The sequence below is a fragment of the Fragaria vesca genome, linkage group LG3, assembly GCF_000184155.1.
Source record: "Fragaria vesca subsp. vesca linkage group LG3, FraVesHawaii_1.0, whole genome shotgun sequence".
Lineage (NCBI taxonomy): Eukaryota > Viridiplantae > Streptophyta > Magnoliopsida > Rosales > Rosaceae > Fragaria > Fragaria vesca.
Window position 1 is genome coordinate 25,118,697 of NC_020493.1, and position 16,112 is coordinate 25,134,808.

The 16,112-nt window shown below is 36.6% G+C and overlaps 2 protein-coding genes across 2 annotated transcripts in view; one reads left to right on the forward strand and one right to left on the reverse strand.

Moving 5' to 3' along the window:
* The first annotated feature begins 10,787 nt into the window (after positions 1-10,787).
* Positions 10,788-11,513, forward strand: LOC101308756. The gene is made up of 3 exons (XM_004296185.1): positions 10,788-11,035; positions 11,142-11,365; positions 11,479-11,513. The coding sequence occupies exons 1-3, from the start codon at positions 10,788-10,790 to the stop codon at positions 11,511-11,513; spliced, it is 507 nt and encodes a 168-aa protein (XP_004296233.1).
* A 3,308-nt stretch (positions 11,514-14,821) lies between these two features.
* LOC101309044 overlaps positions 14,822-16,112 on the reverse strand; it is a 5,403-nt gene continuing 4,112 nt past the window's right edge. Inside the window, exons 2-3 of the mRNA XM_004296186.1 lie at positions 15,636-15,722; positions 14,822-15,427 (exon numbers count right to left, since the gene is read on the reverse strand). Of these exons, the coding sequence (XP_004296234.1) occupies positions 14,822-15,427; positions 15,636-15,722 (693 nt within the window). The remainder of the gene's footprint in view (positions 15,428-15,635; positions 15,723-16,112) is intronic.

Genomic DNA, 16,112 nt, shown 5'->3' on the forward strand with positions numbered 1-16,112 from the left:
AACTATTAACCGAAAAGTCCTCACCAAGTCCTCAACTTAAGGGTCCTCACTAGAAGGGCTCCCTCTGATTGCAATCCACATACTAAAACTGGAGTAGTGTAGATTAAATTTTATGGAGATACCATTTCATAAGGACCACGTACTATCACTTTTAAATTCTACAATATTTTACGAAAAATTCTACAACGTGTGTTAATACATGTGAATGATGTGATGCATCAACTTTGTAAAGTAAGTCCTCAAACTAGTAATATTAGTCATTAAAGTTGTAAAAAAATTTAGTTACAATATTAATAATCATGTGTCCTTAAAGTGGTAAAATATGTGCTTTAAAGTGGTAATTGAGTCCTCAAAGTGATTAAAAAAAGTTGTTACAACTCTAAGGATATTACAACTTTGAGGACTTAATTACCACTTTAAGGACAAATGAGGACTAATGTTGTAACTAATTTTTTTTAAACGACTCATATTACAAATTTGAGAACTAATATTATTACTTTGATGACTCATTTTACAACTTGAGGACAAAGTTGATGCATCACATGCATTAACACACCTCTTTAAGTAGTACCTAAAATTGTTAAATGTAAATATGGGTAAGGCTAGAGTGTGTTAATACATGTGAGTGCATCAACTTTGTCCACAAATTGTAAAATGAGTTCTCAAAGTAATAATATTATCCTCAAAGTTGTAATATGAGTCATTAAAGTTGTAAAAAAAATTAGTTACAACATTAATCCTCATTTGTCCTTAAAATGGTAATTCAGTTATCAAAGTTGTAATATGAGTCCTCAAAGTTGTAACAACTTTTTTTTAATCACTTTGAGAACTCACCCATGTCACCACCCTACTCTCGTCTCTCACTCTCACACTCTCAACAGTATCATGTATTTCTCTCTCTCTCCCTTCCTCAATTCTCAAAAATGGAGAACAAAGTTTGTTTCATTCTTCTCTCTTGTTTGTTTAATTCTATTATATTAGTTTATTTTTCTTGATCTATTTGAAGTTTTGTGTTCAGTTTTTATACAAAATCATACCTTTTATTTTTTGTGTTCTTTCAAGATGCTAGCTTGGTTTTGGATTTGGAAATATAGGTTCCTTCATCTTATGTGAGTACGTAACTATAGCTACTTAGTTCAGGACTTAATTAGTACTCTAAATCCCCAGTTGTTTTTGCTTCTTCTTTTTTTAAATTGTTCTTTTTGCTTTTCTGTTCAAGTTTTTCTTTCTGTTCTCTATGTTTCTCTTTGATCTTTTCATCAACAAAAGTTTCATTACCTAAAAAAAAGGTACTTGCCACTAAGGGCATGTTTCCATTTAAGAGCAAAGTATTAATCTTAAATAGCAATATGCTTCCCAGTTCTTGGAGCTCTTACAAATTGCATTTCTTTCATTTCTCATCTAGTTTATCAAAAAATGTTTTTATTTTATTTCTTCATCGAAAAAAGAATACTTTTATTTGATTATTGCTCAATAACTTTTACTATTGACCTATGGATATCAGTTTCATCATAGCCATCATTTGAACTATAGTGAAATCTTGTAGCTAGTGTTTTCTTACAAAGAATTTTCTTCAAATAAAAAAAATGCCAAAGAAATCATATATATACAAAATAGCCTGGCATATAAAACAAAAACCTCCCCATGTCACCTCCCTACTCTCGTTTCTCACTCTCACACTCTCAGCAATAGAATATATGACTCTCTTCTCTCTCTCCTTCCCTCAATTCTCAAAAATGGAGAACAAAGTTTGTTTCATTCTTCTATCTTGTTTGTTTCATTTTATTATATTAGTTTATTTTTCTTGATCTATGTGAAGCTTTGTGTTCAGTTTTTATGCAAAATCATGCCTTTTATTTTTTGTGTTCTTTGAAGATGCTAGCTTGGTTTTGGATCTGGAATGATAGGTTCCTTCATCTTATGTGAGTAACTGTAGTTACTTAGTTCATGACTTAGTACTCCGAATTCCCAATTGTTTCTTGTTTTTTTTTTTTTTTTTTTAAATCGTTCTTTTTACTTTTCTGTTCTCTTTGTTTCTCTTTGATCTTTTCATCGACAAAAGTTTCATTACCTAAAAGAAAAAGGTACTTGCCACTAAGGGCATGTTTCCCTTTAAGAGCAAATCACTAATCTTAAATAGCAATATGCTTCCTAGTTCTTGGAGCTCTTACAAATTGCATTTCTTTCATTTCTCATCTAGTTTATCAAAAAGTGTTTTTATTTTATTTCTTCATCGAAAAAAGAGTACTTTTATTTTGATTATTGCTCAGTAACTTTTACTAGTGACCTATGGATATTAGTTTCATCATAGCCATCGTTTGGACTATAGTGAAATCTTGTAGCTAGTGTTTTCTTACAATAAATTTTCTTCAAATTAAATAAAAGAAATGCCAAAGAAATTATATATATACAAAATTGCCTGACATATAAAACAAAAACCTCCCCATGTCACCACCCTACTCTCGTCTCTCACTCTAACACTCTCAGCAGTAACATGTATGACTCTCTTCTCTCTCTCCTTTCCTCAATTCTCAAAAATGGAGAACAAAGTTTGTTTCATTCTTCTATCTTGTTTGTTTAATTCTATTATATTAGTTTATTTTTATTGATCTATGTGAAGCTTTGTGTTCAGTTTTTATACAAAATCATGCATTTTATTTTTTGTGTTCTTTCAAGATGCTAGCTTGGTTTTGGATCTAGAAAGATAGGTTCCTTCATCTTATGTGAGTAATTGTAGCTACTTAGTTCATGACTTAGTACTCCGAATTCCCAGTTGTTTTTGCTTCTTTTTTTAAATCATTCTTTTTACTTTTCTGTTCAAGTTTTTCTTTATGTTATCTCTGTTTCTCTTTGATCTTTTCATCAACAAAAGTTTCATTACCTAAAAAAAAGGCATTGCATGTTTTGGATAACTGTTCTGTAATGTTTTTGAAGTTTGATTATTGCTGTTTCAGGAGATGGAGCCAATGGGCGTGCTTATGACGGGTGAAAAATATGCTACTGGTGGAACGAATGAGGTTGTTTCGAGTGATCTTGCCTACCAGTTATCAATGAAGATCTGCAAGTATTTCATGCTTATGCCTAATTCGATTTCAATGCCTAATTCGATTTCACTACCTAATCTACTGAAGTTGGCTGCTTCTTTAATCAGGGAGTCTCGAGCAGAAAAAAGCTTCATTCTCGACCGTATAGTTATTACATTGAAGATCATATTCGAGGTTCTCAATAAAAATGCGACTTTTTCTACTTCTTCTGTGTCAGTTAGCAAGCCTCACATTGATGCTCAAGCATTTGATAAGCTTGTGGAAGAGTTTTGGAGTGGCAAGATGGGGTTGAGAATTGGGCTCTGATGGACCTTGGCACTACAGCTGATGGTGTTAAAAAAGATGGGACTTGGGTATTACATCAGTTTATCAAAGATTCCAAACCCAAAAAAAAAAAAAAAAAGTTTATCAAAGATTTTAATCAACTTATGTCTATTCAAAAATCCCCTTACGTGCTAAAGGTGACATTGGTAATATTTCGCGCTCTGGAAAGAGGTTAAATCTCTATGATGACCTTGTTGAAAGCTTGAAATTATTTTACCGATCCCGAGGTTTTGGAAGAATCAAGATAGAAAGAAACCTGCTTAGAGTTGACATCGAGCAGATTTTGTCAGCTGAGACAAAAGAAAAATGGGAAGAACAAATAGCCATCTCTGGTACTCTAGATGTTGAAAGGGTACAAATCATTGAGAAGGACATGTTGCTTCCTAGAGTATGAGATGCTACAAATTAGAAGTTGAAACCCACAAACAAGGCATGGAAGCACCTGCTGAATCTTCATCCTAGTTCTACAATTTTTTTTTTTTGGTCAATAGAAATCGGTAAAAATTACAGTCCAACACTTAATAGGTCAAGACTAAATGGAAATTTACTTTCAACCTTTTTCATATCAAAAAAAGTTCAAAGCCCATCTCCACTTAAAGTACAAATTATTGTTAGGTTCATTAATGTACAAATTACAAGGCTTAATAAAAAAGCCCAAATACATAGAAACCCTAGGACTAACATCTACATCTTCCCCAGCCGCCAGCAAGAGAGAGTAGCAATTAGCGATGCATGTCGTCGTTGTACTTCTTCATGCAAAACCGCAGCTCGTGGAGAAATCCTACAACAAGAATCCAAGCCAAGCTATCCTAAAAGCAAAAAACTTGAAAACATTAAAAGACTCGAACAATCCAACCATGGATCTGTCATCTCTACCCACTAACTTATCAAAGCCATCTCTTCTAATTTACTGGCACCACTCAAGAAACCATGAGCCAAAAACATCCATAACACCAAGAACGAAAAGAAACCAGGACGAGGAAGGAGGTGGTGCATGCACCTGAGTTAAGACTCTACACACCTTCCAGTTGTTCCGCGACGATTCACATTTAGGAGTAGGCGTTGCATATTCCAAGATACATCAAATAAGCGTAGACGAGAGCATAACTAAGATGGAAAATATGGAGGGAGAAGGTTGGGGGAGAAGATGGGTGAAAAGTTTGATTTTGGGGTGAGGAATTGTGTATTGATCTAGGCTGAAATAGACAAAGAAAGATGAAAAACAAAACATGAAAAATTGAGATTAACTCAGGAAAATCACTACAAGGGTGAGAACTCACTACCAGGAGTGAAGAATCACCACAAGGGTGAGACATACCAGGAGACTCTCAAAACTACATAGTGAGAGAGAGAGAGAGAGATCGACCTAGGGAGGAGAGAGATTTGCTAAAAAAAAATAGATACCACACTCATCTTACAAATTTCTTTTGATAGACTTTGTTAAATAATGCTTGTTTATGTATTTGAACTATGAGTTTGCTATTTCTGAATTTGAACTAAAGTTTGCTAGAGAGAGACCCAGGGAGGAGAGAGATTCGCTAAAAAAAATAATGATACCACACTCATCTTACAACTTTCTTTTGATAGCCTTTGTTAAATTATACTTGTTTCTGAATTTGAACTATGAGTTTGCTGTTTCTTAATGGGTGCGTCTATTGCCACCTCACAAACTAGTTTACTCACCCCACCTTCTATTTACACCCCACTTACATATTTTTAATCGTAAGTTTACTTTAATTGTTCACCCACTACAATACCTAAAATATCATTTTCTCAATTCTATTTTGTTCACCCTACATTCACTTCTCACACATTTGCAATACACACGATATCAGGCTATTTCAATAGACATTGAACTCTAAAAAGAAAAAGAAGTTGAAGAAAATCATCATAACATTAATATTTTTTGTTCTAAAAGTATAAGTTCGAGGTAAGTAAGATCATCAACTGAAGAAAAAAAAATATCAAGTGATAGACGAAGCATCAACAAAGAAAACAAGAGAAAAAAAAAATACAAACAGTTCATCACCTCATCTTCAGGTTACATGCTAGCGTCTTCAGACTCTATAGAACAACCGAATATGATAAATTATGGGTTATGGTTTATGAAGTAAGTGTTCATCCAAAAGAAAAGGATAAAAAAGAAAAATGAACTTGTAATTTGTAATTTTTTGTTTTGTTTTTGTTTTTGGGTAAGCGGGTTAAGAGCTAACTCATCGCTCTTACTCGAAAATTTATTAATATGAAAAAGAGAGATACAAAGCAAGGGGGACTACATCAAAACCTTGCTAATAGAGAGTACAAAACTGACAAGAGTCTTAATTGAATTACAAAAATGGCCCCTAAAAAAGAGACTTTAGAACTATGAAAACCTGTAGGTAGGCCGACCTGAGAGGTCATGACCGAAAGGCAAGTGCAGGAAAGGCGGTAAAGAATCCCACCAAGAAGAACCCTCTGAATGCCTTGGACGATTCCTTGTATGATATCTATTAATCTACCTTCAAGACGGCAAGGGAATTATGGGAATCATTGGAGAACAAGTACAAGACTGAAGTTGCTTGTTCCAAGAAGTTTGTCATTGGCAAGTTTCTGAATTTCAAGATGAGCGATGCCAAGTCTGTTGTCAAGCAAGTGGTGGAACTCCAAGTCATTGTTCATGAGTTAGATGTGGAAGGTATGGGTCTTAACCCGAATGATAAAATTAGGCATGCTGCCAAAATGTTCTATGAACAAATTGACTAAGAGTGAGATCTGTGTAGAATCTAAATATGCAGGTCATCCTCATAAATCTGTGGAGATATCCAATGAAGTACTTGGTTTAATTCATAGTGATTTGTGTGATTACAAAGCAACTCCATCACGTGGAGGAAATAACTATTATATATCATTTATTGATGATTGCAGTAAATATTGTTATGTATATTTGATACATACCAAGGATGAGGCTTTAAACATGTTTAAAACATACAAAACCGAGGTTGAGAATCAACTTGACAAAAGAATAAAAATTCTAAGGTCTGATAGAGGAGGAGAATACGAATCCAATGACTTTGCTGAATTTTGTTCTACTGGGGATAATAATGTTCTACTAGGGGTGATAAATTTATTACTGGGGGTAATAAATTTATAACTAGTCCTTTTTTCTGTTTTTTCTTAGGGTTATTATTCTTCTATCGTCTTCTTTTTTTGTGTTTTAACTAATTACTATGGATCAGTAACTAATTACTTAGGGTCAGTAATTGATTACTAAGGGTCATTAATTGATTATTGGGGGTCATGAGTAACTCGATTATTGAGAAAATCCGGCGACCGGTGACCAAATTCCGGTGATTAACTCAATTACTGAGGGTCAGTAACTGGTTACTAGGTGTCAGTAACTAGGGTTCCTGGGTGTCAGTAACTGGTTACTGAGGGTCAATAACTAGTTATTGGGGTTCATTAACTGGTTATTGGGGGTCAGTAACTAGTTACTGGGGAAATTCCAATGACCAGAGTCTGGCTGTCAGGGAAATTCCGGTGACCAGAGTCCAGAGGTCGGAAAAATTCTAGTGACCGAAGTCCGGCGGCTGGTGACCGGAGTCCGAGGTTTCGGCCAAGTCTTTTCATGTTGAAGAGATGGGTGCAAAATAGTCTTAAAATAATAGTTTTTGAAGACTTTAGTAAAAATTTGGCTATTTGGACATAAAAAAAAAGTTTACTTTCATTCAAATTCATTCAAATGGGCTCATAGAAAAAATTTTCATTGAAATGGGCAATAAAGGGTTACAATTAATACTAAATAGGCATTTTCCCTAGAAACAAAAGTCAAGGACCCTAATTCTTTGAGTGCCAATATTAGTTTATGTTTGAAGAGAACCTCCTTAAACTCATCTCCATCATGCTTTAATCTATTTCGCTCCATCCATAAGCTCCAAAATAAATTACATATCAATATGTACCGTAAGTGCTTAGAGGAAACTGAAAAGGTAGCAGTATAATAATCACCAAAAAGATCAACTAGTGGCATACCTGGGTCAAAATGAAGCCTGAACATAGAAGCAGCCCAATTCCATGCAGATAAAGAGACTTCACATGTGACAAAGAGGTGATTTATGCTTTCGAAACTCTTTCTGCACAGCTGACAACGCGAGCAGATAATTGAACCCTTACACTGAAGGAACTCATCAGTAGGAATTCTATTCAACATAACTTTCCACGTTACCAGAGCTGACAACGCGAGCAGATAATTGAACCCTTACACTGAAGGAACTCATCAGTAGGAATTCTATTCAACATAACTTTCCACGTTACCAGACTCTTGCGAGGTTGAATGGCAGCATGCCATATTTTACGTCCCAATTCACAACTAGTAAGTCTTCTGCTAACATGCAATATGTAGATCGAGCTGTGAGTATGCCTGATGTCTCCATAGCCCAAATTGGCTGGTCCGGCATATCAAAAGCTGGTAAAGGAAGAGAAGAAATAACCTCGGCTACCTCTTGATGTGCTCGTTTGAAACTCCAAGGGATTCTCCATTCCTTATTATGAATGAAGGTACATACCAGGGTAATTTGTAATTTGTGACAACTTATTATCTCAAACTATAATTTTATATCAGGGTATTTTTGTTTTTTAATAAATCAATAACGTGTGGGGTGAGCAAAGTAGTTTGTGGGGGGACAATAGACACACCCTTCTTAATTTGGGTACTTTAAGTTATCAGACTATTTTAATTTAGGCTTGTTTATTATATGCTCTGCTTGGTTTCATATTTGCTTTTTTTTTTTCTTTTTTTTTATGAGAACCATATTTGCTCTGCTTGGTTTCTCATATGCCATCGAACTATCAAAACCTTGTGTAGTCCATCATTTAATCAATATTGCGCATCTATTACTTTGACCATATTTGCAACTGGTTTCTTGGTACATTTCATCTGATCACTTTGTTCTACAAATTCAAGTATATTTTCTTTGAATTCAAACCATGTATTTGACCACCAAGTCCTTGGATCTTATGTGTTGCCATTCTACAGTTATTCAAGAAACACTACATTTTTAGGTCCATTTCTTTGTATCATTTGTTCCCATATGTCATCATGATCAAATGATATTTACTAAGGTTATATCTTCCCTTATTTCATGTCGATGCCAATTTCCCCAAGTTCATAATCTGTTCAAATTCATTTGGTCACATAAAAAAATAACCAGAGTTTGTGATTAAAAGCATACATGTACTTTGATAAGCTCAGGATGAATTTGAAATCAACAATCGGAGCATATCAGATACTACTTTCTTCTTTTTTTTTGGCGAATAGAAGCACTTGACATTAAAGCAAACCAAGGTTACAAGACCAGAACACTGGGTTCAAACAAAGAACATGACAAATAGAAACTAAACAGAGAGGGTGGGTAAGAACCCAAACCCAGATTACAATAACAATAACAGACACTGTTGGAACTGATTTGGACTTAAACACATCTGTCAAACATTATGGTCAGTTTCATATTGAACATGGATTGAATAACAAGAAGCTTAAGTCTTTAACTCAGTTTCAGAGAAGTAATCCAAGTTGTATATCAGTTGGATTACATAGAGGTTCATTGCATTTAACCTAAATGCAATTCGAATTAGTATTGTGATAGGATTATGCCTATGCAGTTGTTAACATTGAGTACAATAAGGATTTGGTTATGGAATTGAATCCGGTTTTGTGATCACTATATAAAGGAGGCTAAGTCCTTGTGTTCTTTATCGTTTGGCATTGAGTTTTGGCATTCCCATAGTGCTGCTTGATACAGAGACACAGAAGACCTTCATCCATCTCTTGTTCGTGTGTGCAGCCAATAAAGAAGTTCATCACAATGGTGTCATCATTAAAGATAGCAGTCAAGGCAGGTTAGAGATCCAACGAAGGTATGTTCCTAGTTCATCTAGGATAACTTAAGTATACAGAATGTATTGAATGTTCTTGAATACATGCATGTGTGTTTGTCTCTTTATGGAATAAGATCCAAACTTAAGTTTTAGATGGCTTTAATAGGATTCTGAAAACCATCTAATAATGGTATCAGAGCTACATGTTTTTTCAAAAAATACAAATCGCATGTTTCAGTATTATAGCAAGAACAAGAGTTTTTTCAAAAACTATTTTCTGGAAAACCAAAACTTAATCAACAGGCCTAAAAGCATGCTCAATCCATTTAGATAAGGCCCTAATCCATATGTTTTAAACCCAAGGCCCATAAAGAAACCCCAAGATAAAGAATGAATTAAAATTACAAGTTGTTGCTTTAGTTTTTCTTCTGTTCGTGGCTTTGGGGATGAGAAAGGGAAAGAGGGTTTTAGGGATTTGGTTTCTCCCTGCTTCAGACCAAATGATTTTTAGAAAAGGGCTGGGTTTCTTCCGCTTTAAGTTTTAAAAGCATGTCTTGTTAAATTGGTGTTGTGTTGATGCAGAGGCTAAGGTAATTCTCTGAAACTGATTCTTGTTGATTACAAATTCTGCATCTGTGGATGTTCATATGGAGAAGTGCGAGCATAAATAGATATAATTCGAAGCATGAATTGTTTGTGGTTGACATGTGTTACTGAAGGAGGATGGATAGAGCTTATTTCTGCTATGATGTTATGTCTGATGATATGTTATTGATGATTGAATGATCTCCCAATTTTATTTTGAAATCTATAACATGATCATAATATCTAAAAAGGTGTTTTGAATTAAGCTTTTGTTCATGGTTATGTCTTACACAAAGTATGCTAAGCTATTGAGTAACAGATTAAGAAATCATTAAGAACAACACTAAAATTGTGCAGCATTGTAAAGCTTGGCTTATTTGGCTCCTAAAGGAGTTTTTGAGTTTTTGTTTTGTAATGTATGCAGTGATATATGTATGTGCAGGAACTTATCAAGATTTTTTGAAACTTTTCTTAGTCTAAAGACTTAGACTGTGTTCATTAAATAACAAATTCTTGTTATATATGGTATATCAAGTAAGAAACTACAAATTTTATAGAAATTATATGTCACAAAGGCATTGGTTTTTTGAAGTATATGGGATGTATAATATATATATATATATGCAGTATGACATTATGTATGTATGAATTGGTTCTTGTCTGTGTTCTTGTTTTTTTGTCTCTGTGAAAACTTAAAACAGATAAAACAACACATAGGAAAAAATACTAAAACAAATTTTCTTTCTCCCTGCTAGGAAATTTGGCATCTATTGGTGAAGTTGTAGAGCTGAATGGAAACAACTATAGGAAGTGGCGTGATGATGTAGAATTTTACATGGCAATGCATCAGTCATAGACTATTGTTTGCTAAATCCTAAACCTGAAGGAGAGTTAGATCAATATAGCTCAGCTGATGACTCGTGGCATTACCATGAGTGGTTTAGAACCAATAAAATGGCCAAAAACGTACTTAGGAGGACCATGTCTAAGATTGTGAGAGGGTCTGTGGAGGAGCCTGAAGATGCCATATATTATATGGCTGCAATTGCAGAAAAGTTTGAGGAAAGTGAGAAGGCTGAAGGTGCTAGACTGCATAAGGAATTCCATGAGCTTAAGTATGATGGAAATGGCAGTGTTAGGGAGCACATCATGCATAAGGTGTTGTTGAATGGGAAGCTCAGAGACTTGAGGATGGGAGTTTCAGATGCACAAATTGTGCATGAAGCCCTGTATTCTCTCCCAGCCTCATTCAGTAATCTCAGGACTACCTACAACGCACTTGAAGTCAAATGGAGTGTGAACAAGCTGATCTCTATGTGTGGACGAGGAGAATAGGATCCGCAATGAGGCTGGACCATTCACTGCAGTCAACTTGGTGGAAAAGCCCAAGTGGAAGAAGAAGAATAAGAACAAGGTTAAGCAAACCACCAATTTTAAGGTATCCGGGAAACCTGCAAAAACCAAGAGTGACAAATCATTTAAGTATAAGTGCTTCTTCTGTAAAAAGATGGGGCACATGAAGGAGTGTTCGGGGTTTAAAGCTTGGATGATAAAGAAAGGTGACTGTTTTCCCAACTCTGTTTTTTCTTTAGAAGTTAATTTCCTTAAAGTTAGTTCACACACTTATTGGCTAGATTCAGGCTCACCAATACACATTACCACTTCTTTACAGGGTTTAATAAGGAGGAGGGCTCCAAGGACAAATGAGCAGAATGTGTGCGTGGGAAATGGCCAAAGACTTTCAGTAAAGGCTATAGGATGCTTGAGGATTGAGTTAGGACAAGGCAATTTTTTAGTTCTTAGTGATGTCTATTACATTCCCTCCTTGAGGCGAAATTTAATTTCAGTGGCTCTTTTAGTTGACAATGGTTGTAGTCTTTTCATCGATTATAAAGGAATAAAACTTTTTCAGAATTCAGCTTACATTGGATCTGGTTCATTCTCGAATAAATATCTTAGATTTTTTTTTTTTGAATCAGAATGTTCATCTTTACCTTTTATTCTCTCCATCCCACTTTAAAACAGATTACTCATAAAATTATTCCATTCATGTTGTATAGAACTATAGATTATCATTTCGATTTTCATTTATTGGATACAAAATAATGGCATGAAGCACTTTCGCCAAAGCAGTATATCAGTTTGAAATGCTTCCAGTGTCACATCCCAGGACCCATTCCGCCGTAACACGATATTGTCCGCTTTGGGCCCACCGGCCCTCACGGTTTTGTTTCCGACAGCTCAGGAGCAGCTTCCCAGTAGGTCACCCATCCTGGGATTGATCTAGCATCAACATGCTTAACCTCGGAGTACCCATCCCCTCCGAAGCCGCTGAGCCACCAAAAGGCCTCGTGTTAGATTGGAGGTGGGCATGTACATATACAGCACATAACCCCTCTCCGTTTGGCCGATGTGGGATATTACAATCTACCCCCCTTGGGAGTCCGACACCCTCGTTGGCACACTCGCACCACACGGCACACTCGCACCACACGGCAGAGTGGCTCTGATAACCCCTCTAGGGACCAATTGTCACATCCCGACTCTTATATTTTTTACCTTATTTACTAGCTGGTTTATAATAAAAATTTTACCGTCTCCGTCATCGAGTTAATAGTTTAATTGGTCCCTAGAGGGGTTTCGGGGACGATTATATGCGGAGGATTATTCATAGGAGGAAAATATGACGACGGTAAAAATGGTAAATTTTATCTAGTAAAAGGTAATTTTTATTCGGGTATTATTTTTCGGGGTGTTTTATTTTTTTAGTTGGGTTGATATAAGGTTGGACCGGTTGGGAGGCCCAACCCATTTTCCTCCCTTTCTCTTCTTCTCTCTTTTCTCTTCCTTCTCCCTCCCGTGCTCTCTCTCCGCCGGAAGCTTCCAGCCACCAGCTGCCGCCGTCCGGCCAGCCATCGGCCGCCGCTCCACCCCAGTTCGGACCCCCATCTCCTCCTCTCCCTCCCCGGTCTAGCCCCCGAGCCTCTAACCCGCCGGAAACGCCGGGAAGCTTTTCGCCGGAACTCCCTCCTCCGGCCACCAATCCGGGCAAGCTTGGTACGGTTTTGTAGCCCTCCAACCCAACAGCCTTGCCCTAAAAGGACTCTCCCTCTCTTGAGCTAGGTAAGGAGAAATGTGGAGTTGAAATTTATAGGGCTTTTAGGTGTTTGTGTTTGTGTTCGATTGCCCTAGTTAGGCTTGGATTTTGGGTTTGTGATGGTCAGGAAAGTTGTAGAGCATGATGAGGAGATTATTCTGTCAAAATTTCATAGGTTTTGGAGGTCGCCGAAATTGGCCTCCGGCCGCCGCCGGTTGGGAGATTTTTATGTTTTTAAATGTGGAATATTAAGGGGAGTTTATTGAAGTGAGTTATGGAATTTTTGGATGAGTTTTGGATAGATTTGTGAATTTCCGAAGTTTGGTATTTTGGCGGTTAATTAATGTAGAATCCGGCCGTAGGATTTAAGTCGTATTCTGTGGGAAGTTGTTTTTACGGCTGCCGGTATGTTCGGCGAAGTTTCAGCCGTATTGAGTTAAGAATGGCGAATTTGGGCAACGATGAGTGTGTGGGAGGCTCACGTTTAATTTTGCCCATTTTGTTTAAATATTGGTTTTTTTTGTGGGAAATTAATTATATATTTGGAACAGGACGAGAGGAGGCCCGAGCAAAGGAAGCCTCGGAGCGTCATCAGGCTTAGGCCTAATTTGTGAGTGGACCTTTATTTTAATTGAAAAACATGCGATGAATTATCTGTTGATCATTTAATTCTTTTCCTGAGATTTATTTATTTCTCGGATATTTGGCAATTTTCCTCCTTTGGAGAGATCCCGAAAATGAGATTTTCGGTGGATATGTTTATTGGATGTTTATGATGATAGTATGTATATGTAAATGCTAGCTAGCCATACGTGCTGATCCGCCATAATGAGGTAAAATACCATTATGGTGTGACGTGAGTGTTAGACACAAGCGTAGTAGCCCTATATGAAAACTATTTTTTTATTTGGTTTATTTAGGTTTTCATATAGGGAGTCCCCACATATATACACTCGTGTTTTTTCCGCCATACTGAGGTACAATTCCATTATGGTGTGACGTGAGCGTTAGACGCAAGTGTAGTAGTCTTGTATGAATTTCTATTTTTCTAATTTGTTCTTAGAATTCATACAAGGAGTCTGACGAGTGTAAATACATACACTTATATATGTTTATATATAATTTAGCCTGAGAGGCTGTATTTTATTAAGTTTTGGAGACTAGCCGGTGCTGGTCGTGAAGTTGCCAGTTTTTGAGTTGAGCGTGCTTTTGAGCGATTGCATGCAGTATTATTTTATTTGGAAATTAAATTGGGGAAGCATAAAGAAATATTTTTATTTAATTTATTTTTGTCCACTCACTCTAACTGTTTCCACATGTTTTCCCCTGGGCTCTTCGTTTTAAATTGCCCAGTTTGCAGAGTTCAGGTTGGACCTAGTAGGAGACGAGGCATAGTTACCCGCTTTTCCGCCAGTTTTCATCAGTAGGTTACCTGTTTAACCTACTAGTGTTTTCTTGCTTCCGCTAGTGTCTAGTAGCTCTGAATACTTTGGGATTATTGTATATTATTCCAGTGGTGTGCTCGGTCGGTTGACTTTATGTTTAGAATTGCTGAAGAATAATATTTGCTTTTATTTAGCTGGATAATTGTGTGATATTTTTGGAAGTGCTGTAGTAAGTGTGTGAATTGGAGATTTTTCGGGTTAGGGTTGTCCATCTTCAAGGGAGGTTTTACCAATCTTTTCGGTAAATTTTCCTTGGAGGTGGTCCCCGCACGACTTACTCCGGGTTTCAGGGTGAAATTCGGGGTGGGTCGTGTCATCCAGATCACGTTCTGCACTTCATAGTAGCCTTGTCTTATTTGTAGTCTTCATCTATGGTTTTTTTTTTTTTTCGTGGTAATCTTCTCCTGATTGCAACTGCATCACAAAGTTTTACAAATTGGCTCATTTACACAAGTCAATTCACAAAACTTTGCTTATTGAGGTACCAAATAGTGGCAACCTTCATCATAGACCTTAACTTCTGCCCGATCAAAATACCAATCTCCGACAGATTGCGAGATTGTCTTAGTGCCAATAAGTGTAGAGTTATCAGCATGCCACATGACTTGATACTGAGCTTGACAATGCGCATAACACGAAGTTATAGACATCCCATTTTGCTTAGACTTCGAGATTGGTTTTAGTAGATTCAGCATTTGACTCCTATAACCTTTCATTATTTGTAACTGAGATGGAGAACAGTTTGTAATGTTTGATTTACAATTGTCCCACAAGCCATTGGGATCTGTTGATGCCGGAACTAAAATGGCATAGAACTGATATATATCATATGCTGAGTTGAGTATAAATAGAGGGGTTTTGATCCCGGAGATTAAGTTCTGAGGGAAGAAGCATGAAGTAGGATCAAGGTGTCTCGTACAAAATCGTGGCAGATTCTTCTTCACCCCCTGCAAGCTTACTACACCACTAAAAAACTTCCTGAATGTAGGTTCACCAGATATATCAACCTCGTCGGGGAAAAATCCAGCATCACTCAGGCACTTCACTTTAGTACTTTTTCCAAATAAGCTCCGGTTTAACTTTTTTTTTTTGGTTAAGCGGGTATAGGACTAACATCGTCCTAACCCGAAAATTTATTGATAAGATAAAAGAAAAGAGTACAAAAAGGCTGGTGACTACATCAAACCAAGCCTTGAAAAGAACTTATACAAAACTTAGAGACTTGCTACAAAACATTGAAAACTAGAACAGAAGAAAACCGAGAGAGAAAGTACATGATAAAAATACATTGGCACCAACATCATCATCGCCTCGTTCATGTACATGATCCCCTGTTGTATTATTCTCAATCTTATACCTCTGCAGACGAAACTCCTTAATCACAGTAACCATAAAGATCAAACACCACAAATTAAGACTTGAAAGTTCCGTTCTAGGCAAGATGTCGCCACATCGACGATAAGTAGACCAACAATTAACCATGACGAATGTAAGGAAATCCCAGGAAATCCATACGAAGGAAATGAATAATTTCAGCAGGAGGAGAAGCATGCCAAATCCAAGATGAAGAGGACATACCTAAATTGGCGAGTCTATCGGCAACAGTGTTCCCTTCACGAAGGACATGAGAACAAAAGAAAGACATTGAACGAGTTCTAGCAACACAGTTATACCACAATGTGCGTAATTGCCACGGAGGGACAAATGACGACTTAGAGAAGCATTCAACCACACTCGTAGAGTCACACTCAAGCCAAACATGTT